This window comes from Cuculus canorus, chromosome Z, assembly GCF_017976375.1.
Source record: "Cuculus canorus isolate bCucCan1 chromosome Z, bCucCan1.pri, whole genome shotgun sequence".
Lineage (NCBI taxonomy): Eukaryota > Metazoa > Chordata > Aves > Cuculiformes > Cuculidae > Cuculus > Cuculus canorus.
The window spans coordinates 37958098-37984636 of NC_071441.1; the positions used below are offsets into that span (position 1 = coordinate 37958098).

The window sequence follows — 26539 nt, forward strand, 5'->3', positions numbered from 1 at the left end:
GGACCACCCTTCCTGATGGTGGTGCATTTACCATAGGGACAAGTAATGGGAATTGCACTGGTATTGTGATTGAACTGTGTATTGCAATTGCTATATTTTGCAAAGTGTAACTTACAGTTATGGGATAAAATGGTACTTCACAAATTCATTATTGCTATGACAGGCCAGCAGGAGCAAACAGGAGATTTTCCTTGGCAGCAGTTATTATTACAAGAGTATCCAAAGTGATTGCTGCCACAGCAGGAGACAGTCACTATGCAAATGCTGAAGCAGACCAGTGCTCTGCATTATGAGCTTGCTTTTACCTTCATTAGTGCTTTCTCTTAAGGTGGTAGGGCAGTTCCTTGGTTTTCTACTCAGTGGAGGGCCTCAGCCTCGTTAGCCCTCCTTCAAACACAGCTTCTCTCTAGACCCACATGTATTTCTTCTCAGGTTTCAGTTCTGCCATTACCAGATTCATTTTTTACTGTTTTTTCACAAAACATCATGCTCCTAGGACGCGATGTTCAGTACTCACAACAGGTGACATCTGTCCTGGTATTGTGCCACTAGCTGTTTTTTGTCCATCTCTTCCAACATAATTTCTATTTTTAAGTGAAATGTTATTTAACATTGGTTTGTTGGGTTTTCTTCACCCTTATTTGAGGGATTCCTTCCCTTCCACACAATCAGACCTTTTCCAGCCTATGGTCTTCTGTCACATCAGTGGAAGCTTCACTGAAAAGGTTACTAGGTTTTACTACAATCTCTTGGTTTTCAACAATCTCTTGACTGAATACTGATTATACAGATACGATTTGACAAGTCCTTCAAAGCATTTTCCAAAGAATGTACATATCATTATGTTTTGAAAAACAAATCAAAGTTAAAGGAGTAAATAATAAAGGAGTAACTTTGCAGCAGCAGGAACCAAATTGAAAAAGTAAGACAACCCTTTCAGCCTTCCCTGAGAACAGTCAGAACCGAACCAACAGCATTACACCACATTCAGCCCACTGGCATAACAAGGTTTCAAATTTTTAGTAAAAAAAGGTTTAAGTGCTTCACTGCTTTCCTTAGCAAAGAGAGGTGTTAGTAAAAGAATAGGCTACACCTTGAAAACACGGGAGAAAAACACAGGTGAGCCTTGCAAAGAAGGATTCCACATCTATACACACACACACCTGCAAGCAAAACCAAATAAAATTTCAAACACATTCATCCCTATCCAATGACATACAGAGAACAGGAAGGGGAGAACAAGCAAAACAATTCCAAGACCCCCCCATAGACAAAATCACTTCTGTTCCACAATCATGAAATGGCCATTTTAGCAGAAACACCCAAACATCTATTAAAAGAGCAGCAGCAGTGGTTTCAAGTTGTAGCTTACTCCTACAAGGTGAGAGAGTAATTCGTGTTATTTCATCTACTTAAATTCCTCTAACACCAGCACTTCATTTGCTTTTGCACATTTTTTTCTACTATAGGTTGTCAGAGTATCTTTATGCAACTAAAATAAGCTTCTTGTAGAATCGAAAAATTGTTGGATTCAGCAAATTGTTAAATTACTTATATGATAATGTAAGAAAAGTCCTTTGGGAAGCACTACTTTGCAGACTGATCTGTTTGGAGCATATAGAAAAGTGCAGTAGTATTTCTAGGATGATTATATCCTACTTGCATATAGCGTTACCACTGAGATGAGTTACTTTAAGCTTCTGAGTACTCTTAAAGCTTACTCCAAAGCAAAACAGTTTTTTTCTTCAAGTCTCATCCATTATTTGCTCTCAAAGTAGACTCCTTAGAAGTGATACAAAACAAAGTCAGGCAGAGAACAAGAGAAAAAGAAAGGTTTACATTCATCTGCTTTCCCAGTAAACTGAAAGAATGAGTTCAAGTTGAGCAGGCAATTGCAGTCTCCTTTGAGGCTGACAGCTATTCCCAAAATGTCCAGAGTAGTAGTCCTCCCATTTCTCTCACCCATCAGTCCTGGCACCATTTCCTTGTTTCAGATCCCTGAGAATGGCTCTGAGCATCCCCTTTGATAGGGAACAAGGTAGAGTAGCTTGCTGAAGTGAGGAACTATGTTAAAGCTGCAAGGAAAGGACATCCCACCTCATCCCCAATGTCACACAAACTTCTTAGGGTAAGGTACAAAACATTTTAGTTTAGTTGCTCCTGCTAGAACTAAAAGCTTCCTTGTCAGTTTAGTTCTTTAGCTCAGAATTCTTACTTTACTTCACCTTCAACACTTTCAAAGCAGTTGGAGATTTTATCTTGTTACTGAAGCAAGACTCATGGTTAGTTATCAATCCAAAGCATCTGTGATGTCTTAATTTTACAGATCATTTCTATTTATAGCTGTTCACTGTTTCAGGTGAGTAAGCTTTGCAGTTTAGGTTTGGGTTTTCCTCTTTTCTTCCAGACTGCATCCAAATAGCAAAAGCTTCAGTCTGCTACTCTGACTTGTGAAAATAACACCTCAAACCCAGACAAATAAGTACTTTCCTTTATTTGCCAATCTCTGAATCTGAAGAACAGCCACCTTGTGTCTGTGTGAAATACACACTTCACTTGGAAAAAGAGGGAAAGCAGTTTTCAAATGTACAGTGAAACAGAGTTCCAATTGCAGACCACATTGTACAGTTTACATTTCACCATGATGTCAGAGAACTTGATATGATCTCTATATACACATTTTTAAACACTGTACTCTTCAACTTCATTTGAAGCCTTATAGTGAAGCACCATAAGCCTTCACACGGTTTTCACAAGCAGAGGCAGACACTGAAACCTGTGACAAGATCCCAGTACACCAGTATCCCCAGAACCCAACACCATTAGCAAAGGGCTGCAATCTTTCCACACCAAACACCTGAAAAGCTTTTCCAGCAGAAACAGACTTTCTTTATCCACACGATCATAAAACTGGTCTCTTCAAAGCTACACCAAAGTTACTTTGAGATGCCACCATTCATGAAGGTTCTTCAAGCTAAAGCTGGAAAATCCTCAGGATCATCAGGATTTGGAGCAATAAGCTGCACCTACAAAGAAAGAAAAGAAGCTTTATGAGAATGAATGCACTTCAAAAGCATCTGACAGCTATGTGTACTTTACACTGAAAGGAGTTCTTTCTTCTGTTCCAGCTAAACGCTTTCTTTCCATGGCTATTACAGAAAATCTAGGCATTTCTCAGAAGTTCTGACTACCATAATTTCTTCAGTGTGAATGTATTTATAATATGACTTACTGCCTGGGGAGGACCAGAAGATCACAAGTTCTGCAGCACAGAAGTGAAAGAAAAAAAACTAATCTCACCCAAAATACTGCTTGTTTTCAGAAGCAGCATCATTATCTTTTTACATTCCAAGGCTACTACGCATACTGTAGTTTTAAAATCTATGCTGTGTTATTATAATAAGACTTTTTCATTCAGATGAAACAAATGCAACAAATCACTTCTGCATCATTCTGTAAGTTCTCAACCTTGTAGTATTTTACTCATACTAGACAGAAGTAAACTGAGACCTTCAGTTATTATGAAGAATAAATGTTATTTTTCAGTGTGCAAATGTTTGTATGTTTTTTTAAAGAAAAAGGTCACTGGAAGTTTTTAATAGTTATATTGAACACTTGTATCATTCTGCAGGATGACAGAATTGTACAGCATCTGAAGGATCCCAGATATATCTCGCTCTCAGTAATCAAAACACTATTACTGTACTATACTGAACTTTTCTGTAAGGGATACAAGCCTTGAGCCATTTTAATTACTTCCTAATTTATATCAAGGCTCATTGCATCTTTTCCTGTAGTTACCATTACAGCAATTAGTAATTAGACTTTTTGAAATCTATGTGGTAAGTGTTGTGAGCCTGAAGTGGTATTTCATTTTATCCAACATATGGGTCAGAAACTCAAAGTAACCAAACTGACATACTATGGAGCAGGAATTAGAGACAAGTCTGTCACTATGGAAATCAATAATTCCACACAAGTAGAAGCAGGACACACATTAACAACCAAAAGAAAAAACCTACAAGCAAACAAAGCAGAAAAAACATAAAACCCACTACTTCTGGTTGTGGTCTTGTCTCCTCAACTTGTTTGCCACGACCGCGACCACGACCACCTCGTGCTCCTCTTGATCCACGACCAGGGCGAGAAAGACTTCCAAAATTAATATCCAACTGAGATGTTATGTCATTCACCAGTCTTCGAAAGACATGAGAAACATCTTCATAGTAGTCTTTTTGCAACTAAAAAAGAAGATCTGCTTAGAGCCTATAGCTTCCATGTACAACCTTCTTCCCTCCCTGACACACACAAACTTGTATTACAGACTAAGCAGCAGATACATCAAGATGACATCCAGAACAGAAGACAGGCCTTAACTTGCCCAGGGTTTTAACAGAAGCAAGGCAACTGCAGCTTCCCAGATGCCTAGAATAGTTCTTTGTTGGCTCAGAGAGTCCTCACAAGAAACTCTTCTTTATCAGCTCTGTACTATTGCAGATTTTTCAGAAGTATCACCTACGAGGTTTTCTAAGGGACTAGAGAATCAAGCTGAAGCTACTCCTACAAATACCTGCAAGTAATGGTTAAAAGGCCATAGTAATGCACAGTATTTGGTTACTAACTAATCTATTAGTCTATTTGTCTGAGCTGTGACATTACTGTTTGAACTCTGTGTATTCCGAGTAGTTAGTGGATGCAAGACTATTTCCCATTTTATTTTTAATGTGCACTGTGGTAATGATAACATACATGTAAACGCATCCCACACAGTGGGGAAGCAGTTACTTTATTCAATGTCTAGTGGAGGGATTTGACTTGTTCATATTATACAGTTCCTGTACCTGCTGTTCCACGTTAATTTTGACAAGGTCCCTTGATACTGCCAGCCAAGAAACTTTACAGACAAGTAGACCATAAACGTGCATGCACTCTTCATACGCCTGTATACTCTCTTCAGAGCTTGTGAAAGGTACTCTCCCCACCCGTACCACCATCTCCTTCAGAGAAGAAAAAGGGGATAATGGCAATGGCGACCACCAAAAGTCATGCTAAATAGGACACGGGCCACTTCAGTATAAGTGTCTGTCCCCAGAAGCACTCAATGACTTGAAATAATTAAGGCTTAAAAAGCTGCAAGTTTTGATGCTGGTATTATAACTAGACAAAGGATAATGTGTATTTATAGTGCATGCAGAACTTAAGCATCAGAATTCCATCACCCTAGACTACAAGTATATGCACATACTTCCGTGACCCTCAAAACATGAAATCTAAGAAAGCGAGAATCTCTGAAAGAAGCCTTCCCTTTCCCCTATATATCAATAAATTAGTTCTCCCTGAAAAGCCAATCCCAGTAAAATGGTTCAATAAAGGTTGCGGGAAAAGGAGTGGGTGGGTGTTGCACATAACAGAACAAGCTCTCTGGAATTACTTCTAAGAAGCAAGACCCTAAAACTGAAGACAACAACAAAATCATGTATTTCAAATGCACAATGGAAGCTGAGATCCAGCACAGATGAGAAATAGGACACCTGGCATCCAGACTAACAGATGCTAAACCCAAGTTTAATAAATACGTCCAAGTGTACACTGGCAAGTAAGCTAAACGAGATTCAAAGTTAGGATAGGAAGTCTTCAGCAGTTTTCTTTAGCAGCATTAGAGATCTACATAGGTGGCAGCAGCGAGGACACAGGTTTGATATTACCAAGACTGAGCCATAAGGTAGAACAACTTGATATATTATGTATTTGCATACAAAACAGGAGTGATGATCTAAGAGAAGAAAATGAACAGATCACGTGTTTAAAGCCAGTTTTGAGGCAAATGTGATTACAGTAACAAAGCTTAGATACTGATTTCTAGTCTGTTCAGATTATGCTAAAACTAGTGGAAAAAGAGACAGTTTCCTAACACTGGGCATAAGGCAGAGTTTACAGAATTCCTAAGTCAATGCTTACATCATTACTATATTTTGACTTGTGAATCACCACTGCTTTGGAAGGAAAAGTGGATTCTGGCTTCCGGATGTTGAATTCAGGCTTTGGTCGATTCTTTTGCTGAAGATTTTTCCACTCATCTAATGTCATTTCTTGAACTACTTCTTCCATTGGCTCTCCTTCAGCAACTCTAAAGGTTTATAGTCGTAAAGTAAAAACCATTAGCTTGCAACATGCCAGGATGAACAAGAACACTACTCTCTAAAGTAAGGATATGAAACAAAAGATTTGGAATGTTTCTCACCAAGTTAGTATCTTCAATTTCTCTTACTCCCCACAGTAATGTGATGGGCAAGATCTACATTCATGTAAATTGGAAAATATACTTATGGCCTGTTTGAAATCAGTCGTATGAACGAACGCTGTCTCCAGCCTTCTGTACTAAGTTTTGATATTTATTCAGTCTTCTCCTAAGTTCATGCATTTCAGATTCTAGACAAAAGCAGTTTGTATTTCCACCTGGCATATTTTCAGCCCTACTGTTTAATAGTGAATCTACTCCTACAATATATAGCCATAGTAAAAAAAGCATACCATGCAGTTTTGAAACACCCCAATTGCATGGTTTTATTGACTCATACTGCAGCATAACAATATGAGAAGGATTCATGTTTCAGTACAGCTCTCAGTCATCAAAAAGACACAATGATAAAGTATAGAATCTTCTAGGTGATTATTAACATTTCCTTTGTTAATTTCATAAGATGCTGCCTTGGTTTCTTTTGTCAGATGTAATAGCACACAAGGAGACAGTTATTTATCAACTGGCAAAACCAGATTAATCCTAGGCCAGCTTTCATTTGTTGTAAAGTGGATAATGATACATTCAAGGAAAACATATTGAGTATATTGAAGTCAGCTTTGCATGTTTTTGAACTGTAAAGACAGACATCCAAGGCATATTTATGTCTGTATTCATAAGACAAGATACTTAAGACAGAACTAAAAATTCTTCTCCATTCACGACCAATTGACTACTCTTATGCCACTTTTTGATGCTGACCAAGACTGACTTGTCCAGGACCAGCAGCTACACACTGCTGGTGTACCTTTTAATATTTGCATAAAGGTATTCTCTACTAAGCAGCACCACAAACAGGAAGCACAATTTGCTTCATCACCATAATTGGTTGCTGCAGAAACAATGCAAATGCCATGAACTACATGAAAACCTGCACTGATTACTCCCAGACATCTGAGAAACCATTTCTCCCTTCTCCCAACACAAAACTGCTAGCATTGCAATAGCGGTCTAAGTATTGCAGTAGCGGTCTAAGTATTTCCCTCACATTGATTTTTCCAGAAAAACCTTTCATTAGGTCTCTCGTGGTGGGAGAACTACAGATTTTGTTTTCCTCACTCAATCACAGTTCCAAGTTGTCTTCTACCAAATGCTGATGATTTTTTCAATGTAAATGTACAAATGATCAGATGCAAATTGGAAATTTATTTTATCATGGCACAATGAAGACTGAAATGACAGTGAACTGTGCATTTTGTTTCTGAAGTTGTACAAGCACCTCATCAGAACACACAAATTCATTCTGACTGTTCTGTACATTTGGAAATAGCCCATATAGGAACAAGCCTACTGCGTCTTCCCACTTGATCTTGCAGAACACCATTCTATTTCTTGCCAGTCATGATAATACAATATTTTCCTGACGCACCTAGTATATGACAGGTAGAAGCAGAAGGGAACAGTAAGACAGCTGTTTAATTCTGGTTCTAGAATGAGCACAGTTTTAACTGCACTTTGCAGAAAAAGTAAATAGGACATATGCAAGTTCTGTACTGTTTGCCTGCCTTCTGACATGCCTTCATGCCCTGTTATTTTGAAAATTCCAGCTATATCAACCAGAATTTAAACTAGTTTGTAGTTCCATACTGATTAAGAAGAGCTGAAACTATATTAGTAGGACTATTAAGAAAAAAACAGTTTACAGAGTAAAATAAAAAGGATACTAGTGACAGATGTAGCTACTATTGGAAAAACACCAGACACTGTTCCCTGTGTAAGAGCATTAAGAACCAATTGCACCCCAAACATTTCACTTTCTTGCTTGCAAGAGCAAGAAACTAGGTAATTTTTGATCAGTTATCTTAAGCTTTATTTTGGGAATAGGTGTTGGAAAAACGAGACTAGTTGCAAGTACTCAAGCGGAAGAAAAAAAAAAAAAAGGTAAACTAATAAAAAGAGGCTTTTTAAAATGGGTTTAATTTCTTCCTAAACCACTGCCTCTGGCAGAACCAGTAAACTGCATAGCTAAACTTCAGGAAGTCTTCTGTCCTCCTCTCCCATTAAATTTTCACTATGTTAGGAAGACACCGTTTCAGTCCTTGGGGAGAGATAGAAAGATACAGAACTGGCTGCAACACGTAATTGAGAAGCAGCGATCAATCTTTCAGTTTGCAAAAGAAAAGCAAGCATTTGAATGGAGCTTTGAGGCCAGCTCTGTACAGTTATCCACAATGTAATATATAATACATTTACTGCATTTCCTGACAGTCGTATGAGATGCTATAAAGAGCAAGCGACATGAAAACCAACCAAAACAACTGCCACCAGGAAGTCACAATGACAAGCAGAAATAGGTACTCTCAGGCAAAAGTACCAACCAACTAACTACAGATGAACCATTAGAAAGGCAGAGGTTCTGAAGGAGGGATCCCAGCCCTCCAAACCATGCAAGAGTATTGCAGTAATCCAGCCAAGCCAACCTTTAAATCTACAGCACTTGTCCCTTCTGCAACAGCGTGCCATCGTAAGGAGATACATCAACAGTTTTTCTTGGAATAGGTGTCACTGCTAGGAGGGTGCAACAAGGTCTCAACTGAGTAACGTCTTCTATGTGGGACAGGCAGAAAGTTCAGAATAGAACTGCAAGACTGGTAAGAGTTCTAAAATAAGTTATCTACATGGCAAGCCTTCAAAGAGATGCTGAAGAGGAAACATACATTAACGCTAAAAAAAAAAAGTAAGAACATTCTGCATCTCCATGATGCAAAACACTGAGGAGAAAAAAACCAATCATCACAGTAGTTTCTATTTGCAAAGTATTGGAAAGAACATCAAGGGACATTGAAAACTTTATCAGTATAGGACATTAAAATCAAATAGACAGGTATGAGAAGAGACACAGGTATGGTCAGTCATGCCTTGGGCCAGTAAGACACCACTTTCAGATCTAACTTTCTATGATAAGATAACACGAGGACATTTCACTACACAGAAACTTGACCTCTTGAAAAAGCAATTACAAATATTGCTGTGAAAAGTACAGATCTATCAAAAGCAACTACTTGCCTGTTCTCAAGGAAATACTGGTGGATTTACACTGCAAATGTTTGGTTTTTCAACTGCAAAGTAGGGTTTGATTTTTGTTCCAAAGGACAGTTTCAACTGTTAGGTTATTAGCAGCACAAATTTGGTTTAGGATGCCAAGATTCCCAAGGCGAAACAATTCCCATTAGTGAAGCACAGCAAAGAAATTGCATATCATATTTCGGACAAAGATTTGATTGTAGCAGGTTATTTTGGGCACCAAGCCTTTGTGGAAGTGCACTCTGTGCACTTTCTACCTTCTAACGTTATGCGTTTTTAGTAACTGCTTGGTAGGCATTTCATTAATCAAATTAATAAGCTCCTTGGTGCACCACCAATCATGCTTACAAAACACTGACAGACACCTAAATGCAGCCTCTGGTCACGAACAAATTGAATTCACAATGCAAGTACGTACCAAAACACCAAATGGGAGCTTTCAGTAACGGTCCCTACCACTGCAGTGTGTTCAATGGATGACCCTAACACTCTAAGCTATGCCTTGTTTACTGTGCACACCTTTCCTGCAGGAACTGCTCTAAGTGAACACATTAACATGCAGAAGAAACACAAACAGAATAGCAATCAGTCCACTTGTCCAGCTGATTATTTTCATGTCATTAAATACGATGACAGTGGATCTTTTTCAGATCAGTTTTTGTATTAGTCAGCTGCACAAAGCAATTTTTTCTTCAGTTTTTATCAACAAATCATTTACGTGAAGAACATCATTTACAGGACCATTACCAGCACTTATAGCAAAATTCAAAGTTAAACAAGGTAAAATCAAGTGACCACTGTACAAGTTAACTACAGAAGAAAAATACTGAATCAAATCCTTATGAAGATCTGGTCTGGTCTATGGATAGGTTTGTCATTATTAAAAAAAACACAAACAAAAAACAAATAAACAAAACTCCCAAACAATCAAACACTCCCCCTCTCCCCCAAAAATACCCCAAAATGGGAAATATAAATAGCCCAGCAAACCTTAAGAGAGATTTTGAAAGTTTCCTATTAAATGCCAAGATGAAAAAGGAAGAAAGTCCTGTGTGAAGAAATGGGACAAAACCCCACTAAATAAATACTAGCTCTGCAAATGCCTTTTAAAGGAATGAATTAGACTGTGTTGTACTGACTAAAAAGATGAAAATTTTCCTTTTAATTACCTGTCAAAACAAGTGTGTTACATTGTTCAGATTGTGAAGATAAGTTCAATAGAAAGCAGCTGTGAAGAAAGCTTATTGTGTTGTACTACTTGTTTTTTTTATACTTATTACCTGCAACTAAAAAAAAAAAACCCACAACTATTAGCATGCAATTTGGGATGCTATGAATGGATAGATATTGTTGATACACTGACAGAAATTTGAAGACACGGAAATAACTTGGTTTATTTTATAGAAGTATTACAGAAATTCTTGTCCAGCAATACTTTGCAAATGGAAGCTAAAAAAGGGCAATGTGGACACAGTCCTGAAGGCAAGACCCCGTATCTTACAGAAGCCAACAGAAGATTTCTAGAGTTGCAATGAAATCAGTCAGTGCCCCAGCAGAAAGCTACACAGTACCTCCACTCATACACACTATACCCAGTTTCCATTAATACTTTTTCTTCTTTTAAATGGGAACAGTTACAACATGAAAGAGAACGAAAGAAGAAACAAATTCAATTTTTCCATCTCTTTCTTTCAATACAAGCACACAACTGCAATAAAGCAGTCAATAGAAATTATTCTTCAGAGTCACTGCATTTAAGACTCAAAATAAGAAAAATCCTAGCAGTAGCTTAAGTGAACACATCCCCCTAAGCCCTCAATATTAAGGCTATAGCAAGAGTAGAAGGTAGCCTAGCTAGAGACTTTTGCTGGTGTCCATTACCTGCCAGAAGACAGCAACTCCGGAGAGCAAGGCCAACCTAAGTATATAAGACCTTAAAAAAACATCCTGAAGCCTGAAAACCATTCCCCACTAGCTTTTGCTTTTCAAATATTACGACAACAACAAAAAATTTGACCTTGTTAAGGTGTATGCCATACAATCACACCCAACTACCTAGGCACTATTTGCACTGTCCCCGCTTTTGTTTTAAAATATGTACGGTCCTCAAGCTGACACTACCCTCAAAGGTAAGTGTAATGATGTATACAGAATTCATATTTTGTATACTGATTTGAGTCTTCAGGACAATATATACTGCACCAAAGGAAAACAAAATGCACAATTTTGTACTTGTAGGTTACCTGTGTTTTTTAGTGTTATGGATTTCACCAGACTATTCCTAAACAAAGCTTTTTTAAAAAGCTTGAAGGGGAATAAAATCTCCAGAAAGGTTCACAGTCTGACCGAATACCTAGTCATCTCTGAGAAAGAGAAAAGAATTAAAGAGAACTGGCAGATTCTGTCAGATGCTTTCTCCACTACATATACTTCTCATGCCTTACACTCTACAAGGAACTGATGTCAGCACACATCTACAAAGAGACTGAATCAGGGTAGAAACAAATACAAGTCTGAAACAAGTAAAGGTAGTGGTAGTGGGTGAAGAAAGCTGTCAAAAATGCACAATTGTTCAATCTACGTTACCCGTCTGGTTTAAGATAGTCTAGAAACAGTTTTCTGGAAATCCAGTCATAGCTATTAAATTTCAGAGACAGATTTCTCCACATGCACATACTTCTAGTGATATCTTAAAAGTGAATTTCAAATTCAAAGAAACAAAGCTACATCAAATTAAAAGAAACAAAGCTACATCAACTCAACTTCTTACAGCGTTTATACAACCTGAACATACAAAACAGGTTCTGTAGTCTAGTCAGCTTTATAACAGAGAAACCAAGCAAGGCTACTAACTGGAGCTGCATCATTTGGTAAAAAAAGGCTTCATAGTAAGCTAATTTCTCTTCACAGCAGAAGAGAAGGCTGACATATTGCACTGACCATCTTTCTCTCATTAGGAGGTATTCACCATATGCTATTTGATTATTCTTTAAAGTCTTAGGTGCACAAGATTGTCCAGTTACTTTTTCATAAGCCGGTGTTTATTTACTGTGAAATAAATTCTCACTGGACATCGGTAACAATGAAAGCCAAAAGATGAGTAGACTTCTCTATCAACTTCCCTACTTCTATGGCTCACTGCAAGACCATTTCCAGCAAGTTTTCCAAGTTCTACAGAGGCCCTTCGTGAACAGATGACAACTGCATTAGTGACTGATGATTACTGACTCAGAGAATTTTATTTCAGTGTATTTTAACTGTGTTTGTATGATTGCATGAGCACCCTGAATACGTATTTCTCGGGGGTAACTTCAAAAAGCAGGGCAGTTTTTTACAAATCAGTCAAATTGAAAAGGTAATAGGCAATACGTAGCTTCTCCTTAAGTTATCTCCAAATCTTAGGAATGTAGAGCACCACTGAGCAATTAAATGCAATCTGCAGCTATATAAAACCAAGCTTTAGTCAGATTTAGGAATGCATTTTCTTGACTCAAACACAGACAAAGCTCTTCTATTTATAAATATGTGCACTAGCGAAACTTCACAGTTCCCATTTCAAATATGCCTCCCAATACAGGTATATCAGTAATAGTCAATAAAAAATATTAGAAAATATGAGAAAATATTTTAGTCAGACCGTACTTGTTCAGAGGCTCTCCTTCAGATGCTCCTGGCTCCTCAGCTGTTCCTGCAGTCTCTACCATAGGAGCAGTCTGTTCCATTACACTGAAACAGTAAATAAAAAACCAAAGTCTTCATGAGTCACACAGGAAAAAAAAATACTGCAGACCAACACATCACTTTTTTTCCAGAATTCCTTGGGAGGGAAAAATAGAGGAGAAAAACTCTAGGATCATAAGCAGAAAGTGACTAGCTGAGCAACCAACAAAATAGGAAGTATTAGGAAAATCCAACTTAATCAAAACAAGTGAAAAGCATGCATGAAGACAAAAAAAAAAAAAAAATCAGTTGTGACTACTAATACCCGTACGTGATTACAGTATACCATTGATGTCCAGGTTTGCTTTTTTTTTTTTCCCCTTTACAACTATTAACACAGTAAAATTCACACTCCAATACTCATATTTTCTGTAATTCAGACATTATTTGACTGTCGAACAAGAGCAATAGTACTTTCATTCTACTAGTAGGCATATATATTTAAACCTTCTAACTTCAATGCATCACTAAGAACAATTAAGGCACAGATACGCTTTTAGAATTGTTTACACAATTCCACTTCAATATCATTTCTACCATATGTGCCACATCACAAGAAAGCATTGATATCCCATGTTTTATCATAAGCTCTGATGATATCGATCTAAAAACACTTAGCTAGGAAGACAAAAAAAAAAAGAGATCTTAAATCTCTTGTACTTAATGAAGTTCACACAACCTTCTCTGACATACTACAGAAGGTAGTTTTGTGCCTTTGGTCAGCTAGTTTTGTGCTATCAGCTTAGAACTATGTTAATCGAGCTGATCGTTTTATTTTAAAAGCCAGAGTATCTAACCAATCTTTTACTTCTAGTATGGAATATAGAAGAGAGTAAAACCATTCAGAAGAACTTGGACTAACAAGCTTGAAAATTATTACTTACTGACGCTGTATTTTTCAACTTTTAGACAGACTGCCTGAATCCATGATCTAAGTTTTAAAATTTTACTTTTAAAGCAATTTTGTGAGTGAATGTGTACATGGTCAAAGATGTTTGACGTGCCTTCAAAGCCCTGCCTTTTCTCTGTCCTTTATCTGCCTTCAGTTAAAGAGTTCTAGATGCATATGAGAACAAAAGTTAATAGAAAGAGTAGCATATTGCTAGATGCAAAGAATGGACAAAAGCCTACATTTCCTGTCAGCTTTTTGCAAATCTGAACAGAAATCAGTAAGAAAAATACAGAATTTAATTGAAATTTCCCTTTTTTAACTGGCAATCGTATTCTATTATTTATTTTCCTGTGCACTTTAAAATGTATTTAGCTGACTCTACCTCTGAAATATTACCTCTAAAGACACAGTAAATTGTATAACAGCTGTGCACTTTAGAAATTACACGTGAAATCTGAGGAAAAAAGTTTCAATATTTTAATCAGCATTTTGTAGTAATGCCATTAAATACCAGAGTCTCACTTGCTTCATAACTGAGAAGAGTCATAATTTATTTCAGTTAAAAGACAACTTGGCCCCGGTTGGCAGTCTTAATTGAAGAAACACGTCCATGCCTTTGCTACAATTTTGATCTCACCTACATGAAGGAGACTCGTTCATAACACTGTAAAACTAATTAATCCCAACAGTTAAGAGAAAGCAAGGCTCATAAAACTCAAAATGGACATGAAATTGATGAAGAAAAGATGATCTAAGGAAGGCCATGGAAAATTAAGATGTATGGTGAGCACAAGTATGTTGTACCTCACATCATCTTTAACTGTTCCCCAGTTGCGAGCTCCGCTTCCACCCTTTTTATCATCTCCTTTCATTCTTCTAGAGAAAGAAACAGAGATCAGTAAGTTTAAGAGCTTTCTTTCACTAGGACGTCCAACTAAAACCAGTACTGACTTTTTCCCAGCCAGCCTGGATATAGAAGAAGGCAACAGAATACTTAAGACATTACTGCACTGCCGACTATTGTTTACTTGTACACCAAATAAGAAGCAGCACACAGAATACTTACAATTTATCATTCCCACTGTGTCTTTCAAATTCCCATTTTCCTCTTTGGTCAAAGCCATTGAAACTTGTAGTTATTCCACCACCTCTTCCTCTACCTCGCATTCCACCTCTTCTCCCACCACGATCTCTTACTGGCTTTTCAGGGTCTAATTTTTCAATTGGTCTAAAAAGATTTCCAGTCATATTTTTGTTCCTACAGAACAGTTAACACAAGAGAAAATCATATGTTTGTATTTATGCAGTTGTAAGAGATATGAGCATATGAGACCTACTGCATAATTTAATTTAGAGTGCATCTTTACACAGCACAGTTCTGTCATTAAAAATAGACACACTGAACTCAGGAGGAATTACGACAGATAATAGGAATAGAAATTTCAGCTGTTTATTGACTATGCTGAAAACAGAGAAGTTAAAATATTACAAAACCGTCAAATCTGAAATGCTGAAAAAAACAGCTACGATGGACATCAAATAAGTCATCTCACAACAAATCTACACACTAATAATGCAACCATGCCTTCAAGTCACATCGGGCTACTAGATCTGTTTAAGGAAGGCTAAGTCTTCTCCTTCCCTCTCCTGTGCAGATCCTCTTTAAGGAACCTTACCTATCCCTCTGTGTTACATACCTTTCCACTGTGAATTCAGTTTGTCTTTCAGTTTCATAGGAACGGTATTCCCTGAAAGATTGTCTCTGTTCAGTTTTGTCTTGTTTCACCTTTGCTGCTCCAATATTGAACCCTTGCTGTTCTCCCCGCTTAGGTGCTCGCCTCTGGCCTACGCACACACACACAGACAGAGTATTAATAGTTTATCAATAACTGAATTGAAAGTTACCAAACTATTGACTGAAATGAGTTAATTATACCTTGCAGTCTTCTGCTTTACCCTCTCCAATCCCAAGTCAACCAAAATAATCAAAGCACTTAGAGTCGATATTGCCAGTCACTGTCCGCTTTAAAGAAATCTATTCACTTTCCTTTCTGTATTGATGAACCTGCCCCAGGCAAAAATACTACAGGTGTTGACACAGCTCAGACATTTCCAGGAAATACAGGCTAAACACAAAAAAAACCCTAAACTCATTTTGTTCACATTAACTCACAGAAATGGAGAACAAAAACTGTTTTTCTCATGTTCTCTCAAACATCTTGCTAGTGTACTACAGAATAAGGCAGGGAAACTTCAATAGAAGACATGAATTGCAAGATGGTTGCAGGAGGAAGGAAGGTGGGGGGAAGAGGCAGGCCATCATGAGACATCATACCTCCTGTCAGAGGAGCCGAATTCAGAAGGCTGAGCCTGTACCTGTACTTTAAGCTCACAGGTACAGTATTCAAGAACCAGAAGAGGGTGACCTCCTTATATTACTGTTCTATAAAGGAGAAAACTATTGACCACTACTACAAATCACTGAGGTTAAATAGCAGAAACCCAAGTACAAAGACCCCCATGCCAATAATGGATTCCGGAATGTCAAGCTGTTCCAAGATAAAACTTAATTTAAGCTTTTGGGGGCTTTGTTTGGCCACTGTCAGGGTTGTGGAAGAGCAGCTTGGACAGCATGAATGCAGAGAAATTGTGTATTTTAAGAGAGAATAAACTGAGATTGTTCACTCAATCCACATACATCTAGTGTAAGATTGCACCTGTGCAATGCTGAGCAAGTTAATGAACTCTGATTAGCAGACAAGTGGACTCTGTGCCAGCACATGAAAGCACATGACACTATTCTATGTCACAATATTAAGACACAAATTAATTCACAGCTCCATAGAAATGCCTGTATAAGGAGATTTACAATCAAAGCTTATGTGGCAAGCACAAACTCTGTAACATCATCTTTAAAGCTAAAACTTTGAAGAACTATCCACTTGGTGAATAGGTAGAAGAGTGGTAAACAAAGCTTTTTGTTATGCGGTAAAGATGGTTGTAGCTATACAAAGTTTTATATTTCGCTGCAGAGGCAACACTAGCTTTCATTTTCCTTAAACTACAAACCACCTGACATAATACATTCCACTAATTCTCTCTTCTTGAGATTTGGACTTGCTCAATCCTCAAAGCAGCAAGCATATTTGCATCCACAAAGTTACAATGAAACCTCTGGATAAAGGACGATTTTTGAAACTGGTTTCTGAGTAAGCTTTTCAAACTAGGATGTTCTAATAAAAAGCAAAATTATAAAAAATACAGAATCGCATATGCTGTTGGGAACCAAATGTGCATTTGCTCTATGCACATTTCAACCATGCCACAGACTACAGAAGTGTTAATTCTGAATTGGAATCTTGCTGTAGAAAAAGTGACTAATAATTTCTGACCTCATTTTTACTTATTTTGTTTGGATCCAAATATGCAACTGTAATACAATAATGCATTTTAATTTCTTTTTGAGCCTCTCACTGGCTATCAGATACATCAGTTATTCCAAACACAATAACTTGGCAAGAATGTAGTAGTCACAGCCCACCTTCCCTATGTACTTTGTATTAACATCAATTTCACCTTCACTTCAACATTAATTAACATTCAATTTAAAGAATTCCTCAGAACTAGTAAAGCAATGCCTAAAAATGAAGATGCAAAAGTAATTTTAAAAATATGCTCTCTGGTTCTGTTAGCCAGTACCACTTAGAAGTACTTCAAAACAAGTTTTCTTGTTGCCACTGTACTATATATCACTAGCACTGATGGTGCTAGACAAAGCAGTGAGCTCTAGTCTGATTTCAGCGCAAGGCTATTTCACTTTGATTCGAACAGGTGGCTAAAATTCATGCTGATAATTTTTTAAATACTAGAAAGATTACTTGCGGCACTTACTATCTGTATAGAAACATTTTTAACCTGTTTGACAGGCATGCAGCAGTGGATTTAAACGGTATGCAACAAAAGCACCTGTATGGTAAGCCAAGTCACTTTCAGGGCAGAAGATGGTGACCTCCTTGTAAATCAGTCCAAATACCAGCACAACTTTCAGCTCTGCATATAAGGGCAAGCTATACTGGAGCTTGGCAGCAGTGATAGCATAAGCCATCAAATTCTAGTTCTCAATCATACGTCTGCCCCAACAAAGACTCATTTTTGTTTAAGGAGCTGAAGGGCCACCTACCCTCTGGTAGTAGGGGGTAATAATAAAACAGAAGACGAACAATCTTGTGTAGTGCTACCGTAACAGCTTTCACTTTAAAGAACTGAGCTACGCTTTGAATGCTCATTAACTACCTCTCCAAGTACACCCCAATTCTGTCTCCTTCTTTGCACATATGGACTGGTATGCAGGTTTTCTTCAAAACCACAAAAAAAAAAAAAAAAGCTCTGAACTCCAGTGGATCATCTACTTGAGGTCTTTCAAACATCGTGCTGAAAACTGAAGACCACTCTTTCCGGGTTACCAAGTTTAGCCTCCCTGTAAGGTGGTTTTCCTATTTGTCAGTTACACCTGTAATCTGTATTTAGCTGGAGATGTTGCCCACCACTTCCCATTTCACCACTGCTTCCCCCAGAGGTTACTGCAGCAGAGCAACCTGTCGGCTGAGTTGGACGTTACTTTATTTTCTAAACTGAGGAATCAGAAAAGAAATCTGATGCCTAAACTGCTTCAACAGACCCAGCTCTCTTTTTTCTTTTTCTTTTTTTTTCCCCCTCAGAAGCGGCAGCTGAGCTATTATTAGACAGAAAGACATCTGTAAATACTAAAATTACCAGGTACTAGAACTAGGCATTGCTAAAGAAAAGGGCCTAGTTTTATAAGCCACTATTAAAACTCTACATAATATAGACCTAATATACTCAAATAGTTTGGGTGGGGTTTCCACCACAACAATACTTTACTACCTGTACTCATTCTGTTTATACTGCAACAATCAGAAAGCAGGACTGTCTAGAATCTAAGGCATTTTTAACAAGCATGTATCACTGAACTCGCAACAGCAAGAGCAGAAATTGTATTTTTAAGACCTGCATTGCCTAGTTTCCCAGACACTGGATATCTATGTATTAACAGATGGATTTAAAACAACACAACATAATCTAGCTGCCTTTGTAGTGTTGTTGTCCGTCATCTGTCCTCAAACAAGTAGGAGTTCTGCTTGGGAAGAGATTCTTTTCTAGGTTTTGTGGGCTCTCACTGGCCACCAATGAGAAAGCATGCTATTACATTTATTATAATGTTTAGTTTTAAGGGGAAAAAACTCCTTTTGTGCAGCAAACTTTGACTAACACCTCCATGAGCCCAGATTGCAACTGCTATCAGTGACCACAAGTCAGAGCAGAAATCTTGCCATTTCCCCCATTCCCTCATGTAAGGAGCATGGCAGGTGAGCGTGGCAGCTGACACACAATTCACAGGCTGAGGGAAGTTTCTGCTGCAAAGGGCACGAAAACCTGGTATTTTGATCTACAATTCAGCTGACAACATGGCATCATAATGTTTTATGATTTCTCACAACAATGAAACCAATTCATCACGCCAAAATAAGTGACACTCAAACCCAGCGAGACTATTTCACCAATACTCCATTTCCACAAATGTAGCCTCGGATGAAGAAGTGCCAAACAAATAGTTATTTCTATTTTGCCCAAGTAGCATGTATGGGAACAGAGCAAAGTCAAACTGAGTGTAGTTTTGATTCAGTCAGGATGAACATTAGAGCAATCATAGTAGCCAGACAAAAGACTTATATATACTATAGCAAGTACTTCAAGAAAGAAAAAAGCAATGACAAAATACTTTCCACTTGGCAATTTATCTTCAGAGGTTTTCTAAATTAAAGACTGTAAGCATTGACTAATACAGGACAGGTCCACTGTTGCAGGCTATCTATACAGGCTGCAGTCTGTATAGATACATGCTTTGATATATCAACATCGCCCTACATCTCTATAGAAAAAGCATTATTTTTCCTTATTTCACAACATTTATCTGAAATTACATCCCTTTACTTCTGTGAAACAAGAAACAATAAATATTCTTTGTCAAGACTCGCATGCAGTTCTATACATACTCCTTTTGTACCCTCAGACACCTCTAGTCAAAACAAAAACTTGAATTTAAATTTTGGCAATAATTCATTTTGTAATTTTATCATGCATATCACTCTAGTGTGCTTTTCCTACTTTTAACATCTCTGAGTTGACCAAAAGAGCAGACACTTCAAGACATGGGAAGATGGGATTCTTTCAAAGGCATAACAACTCCTTTTCTGTATTCCTTGCTACTGCTACAGCAGTAATTCCCAACACTGCTTCTCTCCTAGATGGCAACTGAAAACAGACCTGCTGTTCGACTCTTAACAGTCCAAATGACTTCAAGCTCCCTTTCCTAAACAGTAATAGTTTGAATTAGAAAAATCTTTCACATTGCAGTAGTTTGCAACACTGCTCCTCACCTTGATCTATTTCTTCCATACATATTATTTTACACTTATGGGTAGTAAATATCCTCTCATGTCATAGTTCCTTTACACTATGTAATTTGTGTCACTGCTCTGCAACTCTTCTACTGGGCTACATAACCTTGTACCAGTAAACTTCCCTTTCACAGCTTTTAGCACAGATGTCACCCACCTACATACACACGAAACAAAAGAATTCAAGTATGTTTCAAATTTGTCATTGCAGACAAGTTTCAACTGTCTTGCAGAAATTAAAGCTAACGGCAGCACAGTCATTGGTCCTAAATCCAAATATCTCATTCCAATTATTCTAAAAGACCCTTTTTTCTTTTGCCTTCAGCTTAACAGCTCACTTTTCAAAGAGGAAAAATGTAAGCCTCAAGAAACAGTTTAATGGAAGTTCAGAGAAGAATGTTGATGTGGGATGAAGGCAAGTGGAGAACTTGTGCCATATTCCAGGATCTCTGTCATTAATTATGGCTATATGCAAAGACACTATTTCATTACCATGTTAGTAACACAAAAATACCTATACACGGACAGCTAATCTTCCTTCATAATAAAGCTGCATAACCGGAAATAGTAAGAGGTAGTTTATACTCTTAGGGCACTTTTTTTTGCTATATTTCACAGTAAAGCAGACTTAAGACTGCATGAACTACTTTACTTCCTCCCCTTTGCATGTGTCTGTCCATGTGATTTCAATTCCAAACTTCAAGTAATTACTTTTGTGAACTAAAGCATGGCTAATTTCATGATTTGCAGAATAATACCACAGTATCCCAAAACACAAAAAATGGCTTCAGCTATTGCATGCAACACACCAAAGAGACACGTGGAGTTAGACTTTGTTCTGTGGTATTTTGCTTTCATGCATGCCAGTACTCAAATACAGAATTGCCTACAGCAGCTTTCCTCTGGACAATCGTTATGACTAGGTAGCTGAAAGAATAATATTGGAATAAATTATTTAAAAATAAGAAAACTGCAGTCAGTATAAGATACAACTCCCCAGAAACATTCCATGCCATATTACTATAAAATCATAACTAAAAACTCAAACACATGGTATTCAGCAGCTACATCTAAATGTTACAGGAGTCATCAAATGTACACCAAAGAAGAAAATCTTTTAGCGGTATTAGCAACAAAGGCTTAGAGATTTCAACAGAAAAGAGCTTATTACTGCATCATCAACAAATTTAATTTGCCTGGACCAGTAAAGAATGCAAGCTCTGCAACTGGGCCTTTTGAATAAAGAGCTGGCAAAAGCATTCTGGCCACTGCGCTAAGAATGAACTTGAGTTCACATTAAGTGGAGCAATTACAAGAGCTGCAATACCTACAAACAGCCTTCACCCAAATCCTCAGCATAGGGTCTAAAAATCACAAAACATCAGTTAACAAAAGAGAAAAAAATACATCATTATGGTCAAAATGTAGGCTTTAAAGGCCATGAAATATGAGTACATTTTTTCCCTAAAGATAGATTAAAAAACAGTCTCTTCACAGTTGTGCCAATTGATTAGAATCCAAACTATTTATTAAGGTCGATGTGCTGGATTATCTGGCAAAGTCCTCTTAGGAGGTTTGTTTCAGAGTGAAAACATCTCCAGAAATTAAGTAAAAACTTCCCTGGAAAAGGCAGTGAAGAACTAAAGAAAAAAAATGTAGACTTAAAAACTTTGTGAGTAAATCTTCCACTCTGACATCAAAATATAACACTGAAATAAGTCTCTTGGACCACAGTAAAACTTCTTGTATATCGCAAGAAAAAAGAATAGGCTTGCTTCAAGTCCTTCTAAATGTAGAGACTATTTTGTTTAGATTTCATATGCTCAAGAAATAATACAATGATAAAACAAAAATTGCGAAACTTCCAACAAGACTTTTCGCAATCCATACAAGCAAAACTGCCCAGTTTTTTATATAGAACAGTCTGAAGAGGGTCCGAAGGAAAGCCATGAAGATGATCAAAGGCCTGGAAAGCCTACCCTTTGAGGAAGGACTAAAGGAGCTAGGTCTCTTCTCCCTGAAGAAGGCTCGTTGAGGAGCACATCACAGCATTCCAGCACTTGAAGGGCAGCTACGAAGAGGATCGAGGCTCCCTCTTCACAAGGAGCCACATGGAGAAGACAAGGGGCAAGAGGCAAAAGCTTTAAGAGGAGAATTTTCATCTCGGTATCAGAAAGAAATTGTTAACAGTCACTCACTGGAACAAGCCCCTCAGGGACACACTGGAAGTTTTCAGGATGCAATGGGACAGAGTGACAGATGATCATTGGGCCACATAGTCCCTTCCAACCTGAGCTGTCCTGTGATGACTCTATGAACACTAGTACAGTACAGACTGAATTTTGTCATTTCAAGCATAATAACAGAATCTGTTCAGATGGGTCTGGATGCTTGTGTTTCATTCCTAATCAGTGAAATGAAATTAGAGGGAGTTATACCCAAAATCTGGAGGGAAAAAAAAAAAAATCACTAAGACTGGAAATACAAGTTTAGTCATTAGTTTCACAATGTGATTTTAATCAATATTTTTATTTACCCAAACAGAGGTGCACTCTTCTAGCAATGTGTCTATCATTAGAAGCTTTAAGCCATACTGAATCGATGCAAGGATCTTCCCAAACTGTTACTCATTCCCAATCGTTAAGCCGATAGTTGCCCTAAACTTCTACTTTATCCAGTTCTCTGGTTGAATCCTGTACAGCAGATCAACTTTCTACGTCCCAAATAAAAAGCTGCCACCCACTTTCCAAAAAAACAAAACAAACAAAAAAAAACCCTACATTTTTCCCTCAACCTACCACTTGATTTATATTTGTCAGCTACACCATCACTATACCTGGTCTAAGCCGGAGGGCGATCTCTGTCCTTTGGAGCAGGCTTGTTAGGCTCCTCCAAAGGAAGAGCATACAGACAGGACCAAGTCTCACCTCTCTGCCCTGGTTTAGCATCCTGAGCACTATACATTTACAGCCCTTACTTCACAACAAGCTCAAGGGCATAAACATACAGCACACACAAAATCCAGGACAGCCACTTTCTTGAAAGAGGGAAGTGTGACATTTTTCAGAGTATATAACTCATTTCAAGACAGATGCTAATTTGCTTTCATAAAGGCCACTATAAGCCAACACACTCTTTGCTCCATTTTAAATTAACAGGAAAGTAAAACAAAGTGCAGATGTTTCCATATGAGAAACTGGAATTCTTAATATCAGAAAATTGTCAAAGACACTTCACAGAGTCACAGTGCACTACTACAGAATTACACTCAGAATCCGTATGCTTAAGATACAGGAGTTAGAGGTATTCACACAATTCCATGCTCCTGGTAGGTTACTGATAACCACCAGTTCTTGTCAAGAAACCTTTTCATTAAAACTTGAGACTCTGCTCTTATTTGAGCAGGCCACACCTTTTTCTAGGGCATTAAAAACACAATTCGTTTGCTGTCAAGAGAAAAGGAGCTTTTACTACAGGAAGAAATTAATATCTTAAGAATAGTTAATGTGTTAAGCTTCATTGCCTGCTGCAGGAGTGGGAATTCACACTAACTCACGAGAGTAAACTAGAGTCTTCCATGCAGAGATTCTTGATACTTGGAAAGCCATCAGCCAGCTCTTGGATACCTTAGATGCTGAAACTAGCAACCTGAAGCTCAATACCAGGTAAGTAATAACAATTACACCGACAAAAATGCCTCCACATGCAAGGAGTTACAGGCCGGCAACGCCTTCAGCTGCAGAGACAATTGCCAGACATTCTTGATGTAAAAGTAGACCGGCTCCCTATTCCCTGCAGCAACATTTAGAATCAACAGTGAGCAACTGAACACCGTGCTAAAGAGTTCACCCAGGAAATAAGATTTTATTTAAAGGTTTGGGCACCAGCATGAGCTTAAGACAAATCAAGCACATATCCCTGGACACGTTACAACCCTGAAGGGCCAGAAGAGCTCACAGATACTAAAACGCCTGAAAACACGAAGCAATGGAAACGGCCAGGGTGACAAGCAATGATGAGCATCCACAGGGATGTTAAAGCACTGACACGGCAGCGGGAGAGCTGACGCTCTTCCATTTCGCTCTCGGGATGATTTCTAAGTCCTCCTTCACGCCCGTTTCCCTTCCGAAGCCCCGGAGCAGCGCTCCGCTTGTCCCTCGTTCCTCCGGGGGGGCTTTCGCTACCACGAGCCCGCAGCGCGGTTTCCTCCTCGCCGCCACCGACCCACGAGCCCGTCCCCGCCGTACCGGGCTGCGGCGGCTCCGCGGGGGCGCCGGGCCGCCGCTCCCCCCCGCCGCCCGCCGCCGCCTTGTCGCGCTCCTTGCGCTGCCGCCGGCGCAGCTCGGCCTCCCGAAGGACGTCGAAAGGGTCCGACTCGTCGTCCAGAAGCTGATAGAAGCGATTGGCGACGGTGCAGCCGAAGCTCTCCTGCATGACGACGGCGGCGGTGGCCACTGCGCCGCCCGCCGTCCCCTTCATCATCGCGGAGGCGTCACAGACAACAGCCACCGGCCCCACCGCCTCGCGAGCCCTAACCGCTGAGGCCCCGCCCCCCGCGCCGCCAGCGACCAATGGGGAGCCGCGGCCGGACTGAGCTGCCAATCGTGGCCCCGCCCCGCGCAGCCAGAGGCCAATGAGCGTGCGGCGCCGGCACCGCAGGTAAATAGCTATGGGCGGGCAGTCCATTCGGGGGCGGCTGCCGGCCTGCGCCTGCATCGTGTCTGCGGATGGGGTGGAACTGTCAGCGTCCTGCCTGTACGGGTGTGGGTAGGCTGCTTAGTGAGAGTTTACAGTCTGATGTGATAGAATCATAGAGTGGTTTGAGTTGAAAGGGACCTTAAAGATCATTCAGTTCCAACCTCTGGACACGTCCCACTGGATCAGGCTGCTCAAAGCCCCATCCAACCTGGCCTTGAACACTTCCAGGGAAGGGGCAGCCACAGCTTCCTGGGCAACCTGTGCCAGTGCCTTGCCACAGTCACAGTCCTAATATCTAATCTAAATCTCCCCTCTTTCAGCTTGAAACCATCAACCTGCAATCACTGACAAAGAGCGCCTTCCCAGCTTTGCTGTGGGCCCCTTTTAAGTACTGAAAGGTCGCTATAAAGTCTCCTCAGTGCCTTCTCTGCACTGCACAACCCCAACTCAGCCTGTCACAGAATCACAGACTAGTTTGGGTTGGAAGGGACCCTAAAAATCATCCAGTTCCAACCCCTCTGCCATGGGCAGGGACTCCTCCCACCAGACCAGGCTGCCCAAGGCCCCGTCCAGCCTGGCCTTGAACACCTCCAGGGATGGGGCAGCCACAGCTTCCCTGGGCAACCTGTGCCAGTGCCTCACCACCCTCATGGTGAAGAAATTCCTCCTTATGTCTAGTCTAAGTCTGCCCCTCTCTGGTCTATACCCATTGCCCCTTGTCCTATCATTACAAGCTTTTGTGAACAGTCCCTCCCCAACTTTCTTGTAGCCACTTCAGGTATTGGAAGGTCGCTATAAGATCTCCTCTGAGCCTTCTCTTCTCCACGCTGAACAAGCCCAACTCTCTCAGCCTGTCCTCCTACAGGAGGTGCTCCAGCCCTCGGATCATCTTTGTGGCCCTCTTCTGGACTCACTCCAAGACATCCTCCTTCCTGTGCTTCATCCTCCTTCCTGTGGCAAGGACACTAGAACTGAACACAGTTCTCCAGCTGAGGTTTCATAAGAACTTAGTAAAGGGCAGAATCACCTCCCTTGACCTGCTAGTCACACTTTCCCTGATGCAGCCCATGATACGGTTGGCTTTCTCAGATGCAAGCGCACATTGCCAGCTCACATCAAGTTTCTCATCCACCTGCACCCCCTAGTCCTTCTTTTCAGTGCTGCTCTCAACCCATTCTCTGCCCACCCTGTATTTGTGCTTGGGATTGCCTCAACTTATGTGCAAGACCTTGCACTTGGCTTTATTGAACTTCATAAGGTTCACACAGGCCCATCTCTCAAGCCTGTCAAGGACCTTCTGGATGGCATCCCTTCTTTTCAGTCAATTGTGTCACACAGCTTGGTGTCATTAGCAAGGTTTGTTGGCAAAATTGCTGGTGCTGCCCTCCGTTCCACTGTCCATGTCTCTGACAAAGATTAAACAGCACA

General features: G+C 39.5%; 1 protein-coding gene across 1 annotated transcript; it reads right to left on the reverse strand.

Moving 5' to 3' along the window:
* Positions 1 to 63: 63 nt before the first annotated feature.
* On the reverse strand, positions 64 to 24952 carry HABP4 (hyaluronan binding protein 4). The gene is made up of 8 exons (XM_054053663.1): positions 24661 to 24952; positions 15632 to 15779; positions 15001 to 15192; positions 14739 to 14810; positions 12965 to 13048; positions 5959 to 6127; positions 4056 to 4241; positions 64 to 3026 (listed from the first exon to the last, which is right to left on the reverse strand). Exons 1-8 carry the CDS (start codon positions 24893 to 24895, stop codon positions 2970 to 2972), a joined length of 1143 nt encoding a protein of 380 aa, XP_053909638.1. The 5' UTR covers positions 24896 to 24952; the 3' UTR covers positions 64 to 2969.
* Between the last annotated feature and the right edge of the window lie 1587 nt (positions 24953 to 26539).